Genomic DNA, 14,751 nt, shown 5'->3' on the forward strand with positions numbered 1-14,751 from the left:
CACAATTTATCACCTGAACTAAACTATTTTATAACATGATAAAAATAATAATTAATTATATTATAGTCTGGTGTCGTAGCAAGCGACCTATTTCAATGATTAATTTGTAAGATGGTCTATTTTGATAAAGTTTATATACATACAAGTGAAATAATGGGCAATGTTTTAACTGTGGGCGTGCGTTTTGGAGATATGATTAGATACCTTCCCTCCATCGAGAATCGATCTAGTGAACTAACTAAAAGTACAGCTGACTGTTTCGAATGACTGATAGACACACCGATTTCTTAACTACCCTTAGGTTGATTTGGACGAAGACACTTCATCCAACAACATTACCATCTTTGCTGGTACGGTAAAAAACTACATTTTTTGAAAAAAAATATATTTTAACAAGATAATAGAGGGCGTTTTGCTTTATATAATCGTCTAATGTGTTGAAAGATTAAACCAAACACCAAAATATATAAAACAAAAATAATGGCTAGTAGAGAAAATAATTATACTTTAAAAAATTGTTTTGACAAAATCAATCAACACTTTTAATGTTTTTATTACGCTTTTACGCGGAAGTGTCGCCTAATCCCTTGAGATTTGACAACAAATAGTCAGCTGTCAATTCCACTCGTCCTTTCAACTTTTATTTGCGAGGGATAGTGCCACGTCCACAATCCAACTTTTTGTCATCCAAACATTTCGAAACCAAATTGCAATTTTGTGACGGAACACAAGATTTCTGTTTGATAAATATTTTCTAAATTTCGTGTCATTACAATAATGATAAAAGAACGAGAAATATATTTAAGACACAGATGGAGAAGGTTTATGTCAATACATCAAAAAAAGCTAGTTAGCATCTTGTTTCTTCTGTGCAAGTATACGGTACCTAACAGCACCCAAACATCAAAATGGTGGTCATGGGAGAGGTTTTACTGATTACATGTTCTTAGAGAGCACCCCGGCTGCAAATAGCAGATTCCTTCTAGAAAACTGATCCAAACATAAAGTTGAACAAATATATACACATAAATGATCAGACAGACAACACAGACCAACCTCAGAAGTTGCATAAAAAGTGGAAATATACACGCATCTGATTCCGAAGAAAAGAATTACCTGTAAACTATACACAGAAGTAGACTTGGTTGCAAGGGTTTTCAATGATCTCAGCCTGTTTGGATTCGCCCCACTCCTGTTGATTCACCCATTTTACCATATCAATAAAAATTACCAGATGATACCATACCATATGAGACATTATATATTATATCATACAACCAAATTGCTTCACTTGTGAAACCTACTTTTCTTCATTCCTTGGGACCTTTGTGCTTCTTGTTACATCCCACAATTTTATGGTGCAATCCGCAGATCCAGATGCCAGAAGTGAGCCTTCACAACTGGATGTCAAGAAACTCAGGCGTACCATCATCTCAAACTTGCTTTATGTATGAATTTTCAAGACGTAATTAGGATTATCTACACTAGGAGCTAGGTTTTCCACCTGAAACCAAGTGTCCACACACAAGAGGTGTGACCCATCAAACGTGTAATGCACCGTCCGCTTGAAAGGTCCCACGTCATTATCATCCCATCTTCATCACCAGATGCCATATATCGACCATCAGGGGATATTGCTAATGACAATATCATACTTCTATGACCAATGAAAATCCGAACACATTCTCCACTTTGTACATCCCACAACCTAACTGTTTTATCACTAGAGCCAGTGGCAATATAGTTGCAGTTGGCATGCCATTGCACACACTGAGAAAAGAAGATTGAACAATTTGTGATTGGTTGAATATAATACAAGATCAAACAAGAGCAAGAACTTTGCTTTTATAAGTAACAACTAGAAAAACTCTGAAATCCACTTTTATTCAACATCAAATCGTGCAACTTTTTTTATGGGCTCACATCTAACAGAAAAGATTGGCCACACAGGTTAGAATAACATTTAGAACAACACATCAGAGAATAAAAAGATAAGACGCCTTACATCAACATCAGACAAGTGCCCTGCCATTATTCTCAGAGGTTGTATTCTGTCCATCGACCAAATCCTTGCTGCTCAATCATGAGAAGCGCTGGCAAAATAGTGACTTACAGGACTAAACTGCAGTAGGAGATAAGGACGTCAAAATGTATTAGAGGCAGAAACCAAAAAATGAAAACAAGATTCTCGTTCTAAAGAAGGAATGGAGGTGAGGAACTTTAAAAGTGGTATATATTACAAACATCCATGGAAGAAAAGTTATACCTGAACATCCTATACAGGATAATTATGACCCTTGTAGCAAACAAGATTTGCATTTAGTTTTGTGCTCCATAAGCGAACTGCAAGAAATTTGTATATAGGATGAAGAGTAAAGCATTAAAAGAGAAGGGAGGGAGGGAGGTGCGAAGAGGTGAACAAACTGAGATGCGAGTGAAGAAAATCCAAATGAGCATGCTATATAGTTTAACGTACTTGTTGTATCTACTGGAGAAGAAAGAATAAAATCACCAAGAGGATTAAAGGTGGTTGAATAAACTGGTGCTGAGTGACCCTGAAACAATGTATAGGACCTTTTCCCACCATTTGGCCCCAGAACCTGTTCACTTGAAGAAGAATCATTTTCAACCTGCAGATTAGCTGACACCATACTTCGCTGTCAAACAGAGATATAAATAGGCATTTTATAATTGCAGGCATATCGAAAGAGGTATCCAACTATTTTTGGATAAAATTTCTACAGATACTGTGCAGCGTCATGGGCGGATAAACAAAAACAGTCTTTTTAACTTACAACTTCCACCTTGTTGGCCCAGCTTTGCCATATCCCAAACCTGGGGTGCAGAAATCAAATTAGCAACCAATATGTTTCCTAGAAAAATGAAAAAGAAAGCAACAAAGCAGAATCATATATCAGCCAAGCTATGATTTAAGATACAACCTTCAGTGACAAGTCTGAGAACCCCCCAGCAACCAAAGATCCATCATGAGATATTGATGAACAATTCAAACTGATGCAGGTTAAATAAAACACAATAAGTACCTCAAAGCATTAGAAAATCAAGATGACCATTAAATCACCCAATTCACGGACATTACCCATTATACGTGTTGAGGAAAGTATAAAAGCTGACTGATGGTAGTGCAACACTACTCAATTGTACACGGTTTCTTAAATCCTCAAGAATAGACTGCTCTACCTCAGTCGACCTGAAGCAATTGTCAGAAAAATAATTTAAGGAAACATCATAAACCACTGCATAGCATAGCATAGCATAGCATAGCAAGCATTATAGCTTTCGCCATAGATTTTACATGCCGAGAAGTCCCCTTCTTCATGATAGTCTAAAACCAAAACAATATGATGGTTTACATTCAGTGGAAATTTAGCGCACTACATTAAGAATCAATTTTACATCTGATAAAAATAAAGAGGGAGTTACTGAAAGTACATTAAGGGCAAAGGGAGCTTTGGTTTCACTCGAGGTGCTGCTGAGGTTGTGCTAGCCTCTAGATGAGCATTTTTTGTTGTTGCATTAAGAGCTTTCTCCTTTTTCGACTTTTTTGTTGAAAAACCTTGCTTTCCACCTTCAATTGATCTTTTCTGAACAAGAAACAGATAAGACAAGTCAAAGAACAAAGATCGGATTTGTGCATTAATCAAAAAGTAACTTCATGATCCTATAGTAAACTTGAAAATCATGTATAAACTAACAAAAGCAAAATATATACAGTGAAATGCTGAAGGGAAAATAATGAATTGTAAGAGGCACTTTTACAGCAGAACGTACCTTAGTCTCATCTACATCCCCCTCTTCGTTCTCTTCTTCTGTCTTTTCAGAATCAGAAAGCAAACCTCCAGCCTTCTCCAAGCGTTCTTCTAAGGAGTCTTCGAGCAACTAAGAGAAGTATATAAAATCAAAGTCAATTACAAAAATGTGAAGAAGTATACACATGTATATTCAGTGGAGTAAACTAATAAAAGTAGGAATCAACAGAGCTGATGGCAGCAGGAACCTTCCTTCTTTTACTAATGGAAGGGGAATTATGTGTGCTAAATTCCATGGAAAATTCATTTAGAAAGATAATTATAAGAGCAGTTCAGCGACTCACTCCCCAGTGTAGTTCTTTCTGGTTTAACTGATTAGCTGCACCCTAGCAGCTCCCAATAAGTGTTACAACATCTGCATCATCAAAAATGGAACTGGGCTGTCCAGAAAAAACTGCAGGGAAACAAAGAAAACCATAATCTGATGCAGCATAACCTCTTCTGTCCTGTGCAATGCAGAATATGAACAATGAAAATGGCATCACCTTGAAAGTTGATGTGCTCGTTGATGACCCCAAGCATTGCAGTGGACTGTGTTTTGTGCAAATATTGCAACAGAAGGTCATAGGAATACTGCCAAAATGATTGACACCATTTCAGTAGTTAATGAGGAAATGAATAGATCCCTCTCTAATCTTATTAGCAGCCACCAAAGCAAGAATTTACATGTTTTACCTGACATATCTTGATGTTGACTTTACTCTGCCTAAGAGAACGAGCAAATTCATTTCCTGATTAAGGAAACAACAACTGATGATGAGAACAAAAAATTGGCAGCAACTCTCATAAGTGGTATGTAAGCAAAAGTACAAAAATAATAGGATGTTCCACCTCTAAATGAGATTGAGAAAGAACCCCTTCCAACTTTTGAAGATCGCATGAGTGCATCAGTTCATGGTCTTCACGAAAGGCCTTAAAGAAAGTTCTAGATGCAATTAAAAAATCAAAGTTATTAGAGACCAACTTATCAAAGTTGCTCTCGGAATAGCCCACTACAGGAGATCGTTAACAGAATGAGATACGAGAGAAAAATAAAGTCTAGTAAGTTCTGATATATATATATACCCTCTTGTAGGTGTCCTTTTGCCACCATATCCATGAACGAATGAATAAAGACAGGATAAAGCACGTGAAGCAATTCATGCTGCATGCATGCAAAGACTAAGTTATGTCACTGATTTAAAAACTCGTACACTAAATATCAAAACTGATTACCTTATATAAATCAAGCGAACCATAAGCCCATGACCTCAGCTTGCTATACCCATCCTGGTACCGTGCCACATCATCCTCCGATCTGAAAACAAGCACAATGATGAGGAAAAAGGAAAAGAAATCACAATAAACAGTGAAATGCAACCAAAAAAAAGTAAGCATTCATCTTCTACACAGAAATAATCTCTCTATTTAGCATTCTTTACTGCACCATCGAAATAGTCGTTCATGTTCACAAAACATTTGACTAGTTTTTATCCAACATGCAACTTACTTAGGTTATTACAGTGAAATTCCTTAGAAGAGTCAGAGTTTGATATTTTGAAATATTAACTAACTCAACTTCTTCAAATTTTACGCCATTCCCCATATTTTAAACAAAATTCCAATCTAGAACGGTTTCTATAGCGGAAATTAAAGTAAAACCGAACATGAACATCAAAAACTGATTCTACACGTAGAAAAAGGTTATGCTGACCAAATAAGTTAACCAAAAACAATGCAAAATGGAAATTTGCTGGAGTCTGAGAGTTAGGATTTGCATAGAACTTACTGGGAGAAGCGATGAATGAACTTAGCTAGTTCAGGGTCGTTGTGGAAATCGACAGGAGCGGAGTCCTTTGTTTTGAAGATCCTCTAACAATTGCTCCGCTTCTTTAAATCCTTTCTTCTTCAAATAAGCTGCTACGAAGCTATTCACTGCTTGCATATTTTCCATTTTTGCTTTTCTCCTCGACAACCTCAAAACTAAAGAAACAAAAATTAAACCAAGCCAAAAACAAGCATACACCTCTTGGCAAATTTTCTTCTCTTTCTTTTCTTCGCTGGTTTACCTGAGCCACAGCGAATTAGGTTATTTATATATGGGTTTAGATTTCGCTAGGCCCATTACTAATTGGAACCATATTATCCGGGAAGCCTTTTAATGGGCTTAATCTAATCGAATCGATTTTCCCCCTCAGCCTAAAAACATCTCATTTTTCTCACAAACATTTAATTCACACAAATAAAAATAAAAATAAAAATAAAAAATTGATATATTTATGATAGAATTTATTAATTGAGTTAATAAATCATCATTTTATTTAATTAATATTAATAAATAAATAAGACACATGTACCAAATAATAATCTAATAAAAAATAAAATTTCATTTTGATTTATAAAATATTGTACAAATTTTATATCGACCCTCAATTTTGGCCTCGAGTTTTTAAATATCTTAAAATGACTTATACTATTATCTGAATTATTTTTAAATTTAGTCATTATAAAATATCAAATTATAAATTTGTTAACATTTTTTTGTCTACATCGCATTCATTAATATTAATTTAATTCTCTCTATTTTATTTTTAACCAATCAATTAGTAGCCAAGTGAAAATTAAATAATTTTATTAATAATTTAATTATGTTAAATTAATTTAATTCAAGTTAATGAAATCTAAAAGTTTGGATACATGTGTTTATAAACTTTTATTTATTTCTCAGCCATTGCTTACTGTATTAGATCATACACTGCACTATGTTTTGAAGTCGAGCTACAATTAATATTGAGGTATTTGGGACATTGAGTAATATTTACAAATTTAAACACCAATTGAAAACACACAGAGTGATAAATAAATAAGATTCTTGTTTGTCGCCGGTTGCGTCTTAATTCGATTGGTATGGATATTGTTGTCAATGTAAGAGGACGTGGCTTCGAGTGCGCTGAAGCGTATTATCCTCTTACTTATATGAGTTGGGATGGAGTTATGGGTAATTTTAAACACATTGTGTCAAAAAAAATAGATATGATCAAAAACGATAATAAAATAAAGGAATGATGTGATATTTAGTGCGTCAACCTTAGTTTTGAAATAACTATTATTGGAATTAATTTAGGGGCGAATCTAAAAAATATAATTTCAACATTTTAATAGCTTAGATCTTTATAATTTTTAAATGATTAAATCAGTTTTTATCATTTTACGAAGATTAAAGTGTAATTTTATCTTTCTTGATTTAAGATTTTAAAAATTTTAAAGTGTCTAAATAAAAAAATTATATTTTAAGGAGGCCGGGTCCCTACCAGTAATCGTTATATATATTTAATTAAATGTTTAAAAAATTAATTAGTTCAATCGATGTCTCGTTAAAACCACTAAACTAAATCGATAGAGGAAGGGTCACATAATGAAACATGGTTTCTGCAGCTGGTTGCAACAGTAAAAATTTAATGGTTTTGAAAGGTGGGAATGGGGATGACGCAATATCTCACTGATTTATTGAAGTTTTGCTTGATTAACGCTGGATGTATTCATTTCTCCACCAACTTATTCCTTTTATTCATATTTTATTTTTTCTACGAATAAGAAATTAATGGTTCGAAGGTTCTAATACTTGCATCACGTCTTTAACATATTTTATTTCATAATGAATGGCAATGTTACAGTGAAGAATCACTTATGCGCATGCGCTACCAAGGTCTTTTGCTCTTTTTTTTTTCCTTTTATGTTTTTATATATTATCATTTTGGTGATGTCCCTTAGGTTTGTTTAATAATTATCCTTTCTATTTTATTCAAATATATATATATCCTTATATTGATTGAGTTTCAGTTTGATTGATATGAATATTATTATTAATGCAGAAAGACATGAATTTAAATACATTAAAATACATCGTACTCCTATTTATGTATTTGAAAGATATTATAAATAGTTTTAAATATTATATAAAAACATGAGAACTTTTTTTAATTCAACAGCAAATAATAAAAGTGAGAATACCTCCAAAATGAATGACATATACAAAGGTTCATTAGTGTATTGAAATCGATGACTGTACTTAATTATATTGATGATAAGTAAGAGAGAGAAATAAAAACATTTATAGAAGATATCTTTTAAGAAGAAGATTTAGGGAAGAAGGAGAAAGTGAGAAGGGATTGATGGAAGAAGAGAGAATTTATGAAGGAGAAGAGAAATCGTGGGTTGGGGAAAATAAAAAAAATTTCATTAATTAAAATTTGATTTTAATATAGATTTATTTTCATGTATACAATGATTAGTTTATATATTAACATTAAGAGTTGAAACGATAAATAAAATTATACTTGAAGTATTAAAGTCAAGATTTAAATAATAAGTGGGGAAATTAAAGTGTTAAATATGGGATAAAACGTTTTGATTATTACGTCATAATACATAAATTACTTATATCTACTTGAAATTTAATTAGTGTATATAACTATTTTAGGATAAAAGCAAACAAATTATAATTAATTATTTAAATTACAATCTCCCAAATTAGTTATTTATTCAGGCCATAGCATGAGAATTGAGAATACATGTTTTTAAGCGACAATAATGGAACCCTAAAACAATTAAAAATGGAACCACATAAGTCATGCGAAGCAGTCAAGGAAAGAAAACAAATATTTGGTTAGCTAGAATAAAATAGACAAATAAACATATAATAATATAACATTATTTGATTGGAGAAAACAATTTAAGGAATCAATAAGGAATAGACTGGAAATGACCATTTTACATTTTACTTTTAACTAAAAATATTTTATTTATATAAATTATTTAATAAAAATAAAATTATGGGATAGCTTAGAGGTTGTTTTGAATATATAGTTTTGATTATTGATATTCCCTATAAAAAGGTGGGGTGTTTTCTTTTAAGGAACTATAGAAAGGTGGTTTGGTCCTACCTTTTGTTCAAAGTTGATTAATTTAATCCCCAACTTAAGGGACCCAAAATTGAAAAGGTCCCATCCCAGGAGGGGGAGATGGGTGATTTAGGTGAATCTAAAAATTGATAGGTATATATGTCTGTCACATTTTGAACCTTTGGATCAAAATTTGTTGGCAATCAACTAATGAGTTGTTTGAAGGAATTTACAAATATATTTTAATTTTACTTTTTGAGTTATACTTATAACCAATGGGATGGGAAAAATTAAAATAATTTTAATAATTTAATTATTAAAATTTAAGTTTTATGTAAACAATTAAATATATTGATGTATAGATAATATAATAAAGGCATTGAAGCAAAACGAAACTTTATATTTATAAAAGTATAAATTCAATATTTTAAAATTAAAATATTAATTATAAAAAAATTGAAAAAGAGTGTCACTCTAATTTATTCACAAACCAATATCCTAACTCGACATTAATTTTAGGAAATTGAAGATTTTGTAAGCTATGACTAATTTGGTTATTTTTCAATTATTAATCTTGATTAACAACATTTCATAGCTGTGTTCTTCCTCGTACATTTCAAAGGGCAAGGTGGAGTTGGAAGAAGCTTTGGTCGGGAAAGAAAATTGTAGTTGACAGATGGTTTCTTTAAAATACTCATTGTCCTATAGCTTAGAAATATATACTGAAAACAGTCCAAATAAAACCGAAAATGGGATTGGGAAGGTAAAAAATATAAAATCAGAGAAGAATCTTTGACCAAATATGCACGCTTCTAGACAAATTTGTTACCGGGTACATTCGAATTTTGAGTGCATACGAATGGACAAGTCCATTATCGAAACAGAGAAGAAAGCCTTTTAAAAACAAAGAGTTTTACTTGTGAAGGAAAAGGTCAACTTGATTTGTGTTATTAAGGGTTAGTTGTAACTCCCCCACCATTAACGCGTCTTCCTATATATAGTAGTTTACATTATGGAAGCACTTTCGTGAGATTTCATTCTGTGTGCTGTTGGGGGCGGCAGCTCCATGTCTCTCAAAACGCAATACCAGGTGCTCCGTTGTCTTCTTAATCGACTCCCTTTAGCTCCATACAATGATGCCGTCAACTGGGTTGTTTTCATCTGATGGAATCATTTAAAAATCAACACACTTGGATTCTCTTTCATTTCACATATTTGCTAAACCACCAACCACCCTCCAATCCTCCGGATCTCAACACACAGTTCCATAATTGTTGTGTGTGGGAAAACGAAAAAGGGAATTCATGGAAGAGAGGCATATTCTGTTTGGGAAATATGAGATGGGGAGATTGCTTGGGAAAGGCACTTTCGCCAAAGTCTACTACGCGAAGGAATTAAAATCGGGTGAAAGCGTGGCGATAAAGGTCATCAACAAAGCTGAGGTAAAGAAAGAAGGCATGATGGAGCAGATCAAGAGGGAAATCTCTGTGACGCGTCTTGTTCGTCATCCAAACGTAGTGGAACTCAAAGAAGTCATGGCGACCAAAACCAAGATCTTCTTTGTTATGGAGTATGTCCGTGGTGGTGAACTATTCGCCAAAGTTTTCAAAGGCAAACTCAAAGAAGAGGCTGCTCGTAAGTACTTCCAACAACTGATAAGCGCAGTCGATTTCTGCCATAGCAGAGGTGTTTCGCACCGGGATTTGAAGCCCGAGAACCTTCTATTGGACGAGAATGAAGATCTGAAGATCTCTGATTTCGGGTTGTCGGCCTTGCCCGAGCAGCTTCGCAATGATGGGCTCCTCCATACTCAGTGTGGGACTCCGGCATATGTTGCCCCTGAGGTTTTGAGGAAAAAAGGCTACGATGGATCCAAAGCTGATATCTGGTCTTGTGGGGTTATCTTGTATGTGCTTCTCGCAGGTTTCTTACCGTTTCAAGATGAGAATATTATGAAGATGTACAGGAAAGTTTTCAAAGCTGAATTTGAGTTCCCACTCTGGTTTTCAACGGAATCAAAGCGTTTGATCTCTAAACTACTCGTGGCTGACCCTGAAAGGAGGATCGCAATTCCAGCAATAATGCGTGTTCCTTGGTTTCGAAAAGGACTTAGACGTCCCCTTTCGTTTTCAATTGAGGAACCCATATCAGATAATACAGAAGATGATGATTCTGTCTCCAAGACTACCAAACCATCGTCTCCGAAATTCTTCAACGCTTTTGAGTTCATTTCCTCTATGTCGTCAGGGTTTGATTTGTCGAGTTTGTTCGAAAACAAGAGGAAACCGAGGACGATGTTCACGTCGAGATGTTCACCTACAACAATCATGGCGAAAATTGAAGTTGTGGTGAAGGGGTTGAACTTCAGAGTAGGAAAAGTCAAGGACTTCAAGATGAAACTACAAGGGTCATCAGAAGGACGGAAAGGGAAGCTCTTGGTGACGGCGGAGGTGTCTGAAGTGGCACCGGAGGTAGCAATTGTGGAATTCTCCAAGTCTTCCGGTGACACCTTGGAATATGCTCAGTTCTGCGAGGAAAGTGTGAGGCCTGCATTAAAAGACATTGTTTGGACATGGCAAGGTGACAGTTTCAACTACTCTAGTAACGTTAAAATCGAGGGAGAAGAATGTGAAAAGTGTCAGCCACATACAGCCTAACTCCCTACGTACAGATTAGGGAAACTTGGTTTTGTTTTTCCTTCTATTTTGGAAAGATAGGTTTCAGAATTTGTAAATCCTACTATTACTCTGTAATTACTACAGTAATGTTTGGCTTGCAAGTTTGAAGTTTGGTTACAGATAATAGATACAGCCCATGGATTGTCGGATAAGAAACTCTTTTAACCTCAAAAAGTTATTTTGGCTTTTCCCGGAAGCCAAACAAAGATGTTTTTGTCAGTCTTATGCAGGTATCGTCATCCATTTTATTCTCTAACATTAATTCTGTGAAGGTAAAATTCTCCTAGTTATGACAACTTAAGATTCAACCTACTTCTAACCATCTATTGGCATGAATTTTTGTTGCTTTCTTGATGAGAATACAGATGAGAAAGACAAAATTGTTAGACTTTGATGATGGAGGCCGCTGCTTGGATTTGCCCATTGTTTAATTGTTTCAATACCATTTCAATTTTGAGGTTTGGGAGGGGGGGGGGGCGGAGAAGATAGAATTGACCCCTATTTCGTGGGTCAGAAAAAGCTTTCGGACTCCATACAAATTATATATTATTTTTAAGATCTATATTTGAATTAAAGCAGCTATCGTGCACTCAAATTACTGGTAGAACCCAAGAGATGATTGTTTTTGGTACGGCTCTTAATGATTCAGGTAGATCATCCTGGCATGTATCTAGTGATAACAACGGAGAGCAAAGCACCGTTAGTGAAGTGATGTTAACCATGGATAAATCAGTTTCTGACACATTATAAAAATCGGTGAAAGGCCCACAGGTGTAGCTTTCAGATGAGATGATGGGTAATTTGCGTGGAATGTTTGTAATTATGTCTGGATTGTCATTTACCTCTTTCTATGGCGGCGGAAGTCAGGACAGGTGTTGACCTTAACTTCCGCATTTATGTGAATATCAGTGGACGATTGTTGCAGGCTTTGAGATAAATGAGAAGGTCACCATCAAGTAGTTAAAAATGTATGGTCATGGAAAACCAAGAACGTTACTTGCACGGATAAGGATCTACTGAAAGCGGCAATTGTGTCAAGCAAATCTGCAATGGCAAAGAGGCTTCTCTATCTATGATCTTGAAAATCCCGAGAACAAGTGATAGTCTTAAAAGTGTAAGCTCTCATCATTAAAAGAGAAGTAACAAAAATTAGTCCTAAAAGCACAGGTAATTGGATGACATGGAGTTGGAAATTGAGAAACCTTCTGGTTTCATCTGTGCTATAGTTTTTGACTTTGAGCTAACCTCACCTGCGAGGGTTACAGCACAACCATGTGACCCTTATTGAACAAACAAAAAATAAAAAGACCATGTGACCCTTAGACTAAGGGAAGGCGCTATGAAATGGGCTCTAGTTTTCGTCTTTGAAGCTTTATGTTTAAGATAAAGCCTGCCCACTGGGACTGGGAAGGTTAACAAATTAATCCCAATTAAGACCCAAAAATCAGAGGCCCAAATGTGAAAACGGAACTTACCAATGGACCCTTATCTTTTACAAGCTGGGTTGGGTAGGCTTTACAATTTTTGTCCAAAGAGCAGTCAAGAAATTGGTAAATAGCCAACCAAATCCCCCCCATTCTACTTCAGGCCTTGTGAAGCTGACAAAATGCACAGTGGAGCATTGAAAACTATTGGACTGCGGCCTGTACCAAAGATGCACCGAAATTGACTTGGAAAATAAGTGCTTGGTTCAAACTTTAATAAATAGTAGGGATTTTGCTTATAATAATGCGTTTTAAGACTTCTATTAGTTCTTTTTTAAAATAAACTATTTCCTTTTTTTGTGCTTTTATTTGGGTCCTAATACTATTTTCATCCTTTTTATTTGATGATACTGATAAGAACAAAAACTAGTATTTAATTCAAACAACTGATTGTTCATCCCCTCAAATTCCAACCTCTATATATGACCAACTTTCTCTTGCTTTTTTGAAGGATTCCCACCAATCTCAAAGACAAAGTTGTAACTTTCAAGTTAGATGCTTTATGATCAGATTCTCCAAACAAGAACAAAACAACAATTAAAGGTAAAGATAATAACCAATTTGCTTTTGCCTTTATCATGGCCAGCACTTAAAATCATTTTCCTGTTAACAAGTTTGGTGCACCCCACCACTCAGCTTACCAACAAAAAGAAACATAAAAAAATGTGGTATTGGGCAGTTGTAAATCACATCATCATGATCAAATGAGACAATAATATCTCATAAAAACAAAGGGAACCCAAATTAAAAGAAGATTCCCACTATCATGTTGTAAATTAATTTGATTTGGTTTTGTGTTTTTTTATGTAAGATTTTAGGCGTCAAACAAATCACGTCATGTTGCTGATTTCATGAAGGGTTTTAGGGAAAGTGAAACCAATAACAAAGTAATATATGCGATGACTTAAAAAGACCTAAAACTTAAAGTTTGTGGATGCATTCGAGAAAACAAATATTATTGCTCGACTTGTTAGTAAAGTTTATATGCAAGTAGGCATCACGTGTAAACCAAGTACGGAAGGGGATTTTTCATAACAACTTAAAACTACGAATTATTCTTTACAAATAATTCTATGGAACTTACGACGGGAAAAAATGAAACAAATAAGTATATTATCGGTAAAAGAATTCTTAGAGGAAGAATGTTTCATATAATCTGATTTAAATATCGTAATATCAATTTTGGATATTGGATTTATTCTTTTTCCCTACTATAATATAGGAAAAAGTTAACATGCAAATGAGGTTTTGATTCTAAATTGGAGACTCATCGATGCAGTTATATGTGTGGGTTCAATTAATCTAGTTTATTGATTTTAGTTTGAACTGTAATATATATTTATATCTTAATTGTACTTGTAACATTTTCAAATAAAAAATTTATCACTAAAATATTAGAAAAAAAAAAAACTATCGTTAAAGTTAAATATTTTGTATGGTGAGCTTTTCAACTTTAATGTAGTTGCCTCAAATGAAAATACTGTCAAAAGACATTGAAGTTTCACAATCTTTTGTCCTAGATGTAACAAACAATCTAAAACTTTGGAGTACGACTATCTTTTTCCATCCCACATCCAAGCTACTTGACGAGATTATCCTTTTCACTATGATCCAAATCCTATAAGTTTCCTTTCCTTGGTTCAATGGTGGATTTCAAATCAAAAGATGTTCGCCTCCTCGGTCTCATCTCTTGGACTTTACCTCATAGCTTATATTTGTTGGGAGATTTAGAACGCTTGCGGCACCACCATTTTTGAAGGAAATGCGAAGGATTTGGCATAGGATTGGAAAGAAGCTTTCGACAGATATCCGAACTTCCTCGCAACTACCCCTCCTCTTCAAGTCAAGCCTCTCTAAGGCACTTTAAAGATTAATTGTA

The 14,751-nt window shown here is 34.4% G+C and overlaps 1 protein-coding gene and 1 pseudogene across 1 annotated transcript; one reads left to right on the forward strand and one right to left on the reverse strand.

The window, feature by feature from the left end:
• Positions 1-713: 713 nt before the first annotated feature.
• On the reverse strand, positions 714-5,870 carry LOC105766757 (transcription initiation factor TFIID subunit 5-like; annotated as a pseudogene).
• Positions 5,871-9,655: 3,785 nt separating this feature from the next.
• Positions 9,656-11,544, forward strand: LOC105769108 (CBL-interacting serine/threonine-protein kinase 25). The gene has a single exon (XM_012589532.2). The coding sequence runs from the start codon at positions 10,015-10,017 to the stop codon at positions 11,365-11,367; it is 1,353 nt and encodes a 450-aa protein (XP_012444986.1). The 5' UTR covers positions 9,656-10,014; the 3' UTR covers positions 11,368-11,544.
• The last annotated feature ends 3,207 nt before the right edge of the window (positions 11,545-14,751 follow it).

Source organism: Gossypium raimondii, chromosome 5 (assembly GCF_025698545.1).
Source record: "Gossypium raimondii isolate GPD5lz chromosome 5, ASM2569854v1, whole genome shotgun sequence".
Lineage (NCBI taxonomy): Eukaryota > Viridiplantae > Streptophyta > Magnoliopsida > Malvales > Malvaceae > Gossypium > Gossypium raimondii.

What these genes read in the sequence shown, in the direction of transcription:
- LOC105769108 (XM_012589532.2), top strand. Translation starts at nt 10,015, where the DNA reads ATGGAAGAGAGGCATATTCTGTTTGGGAAATATGAGATGGGGAGATTG.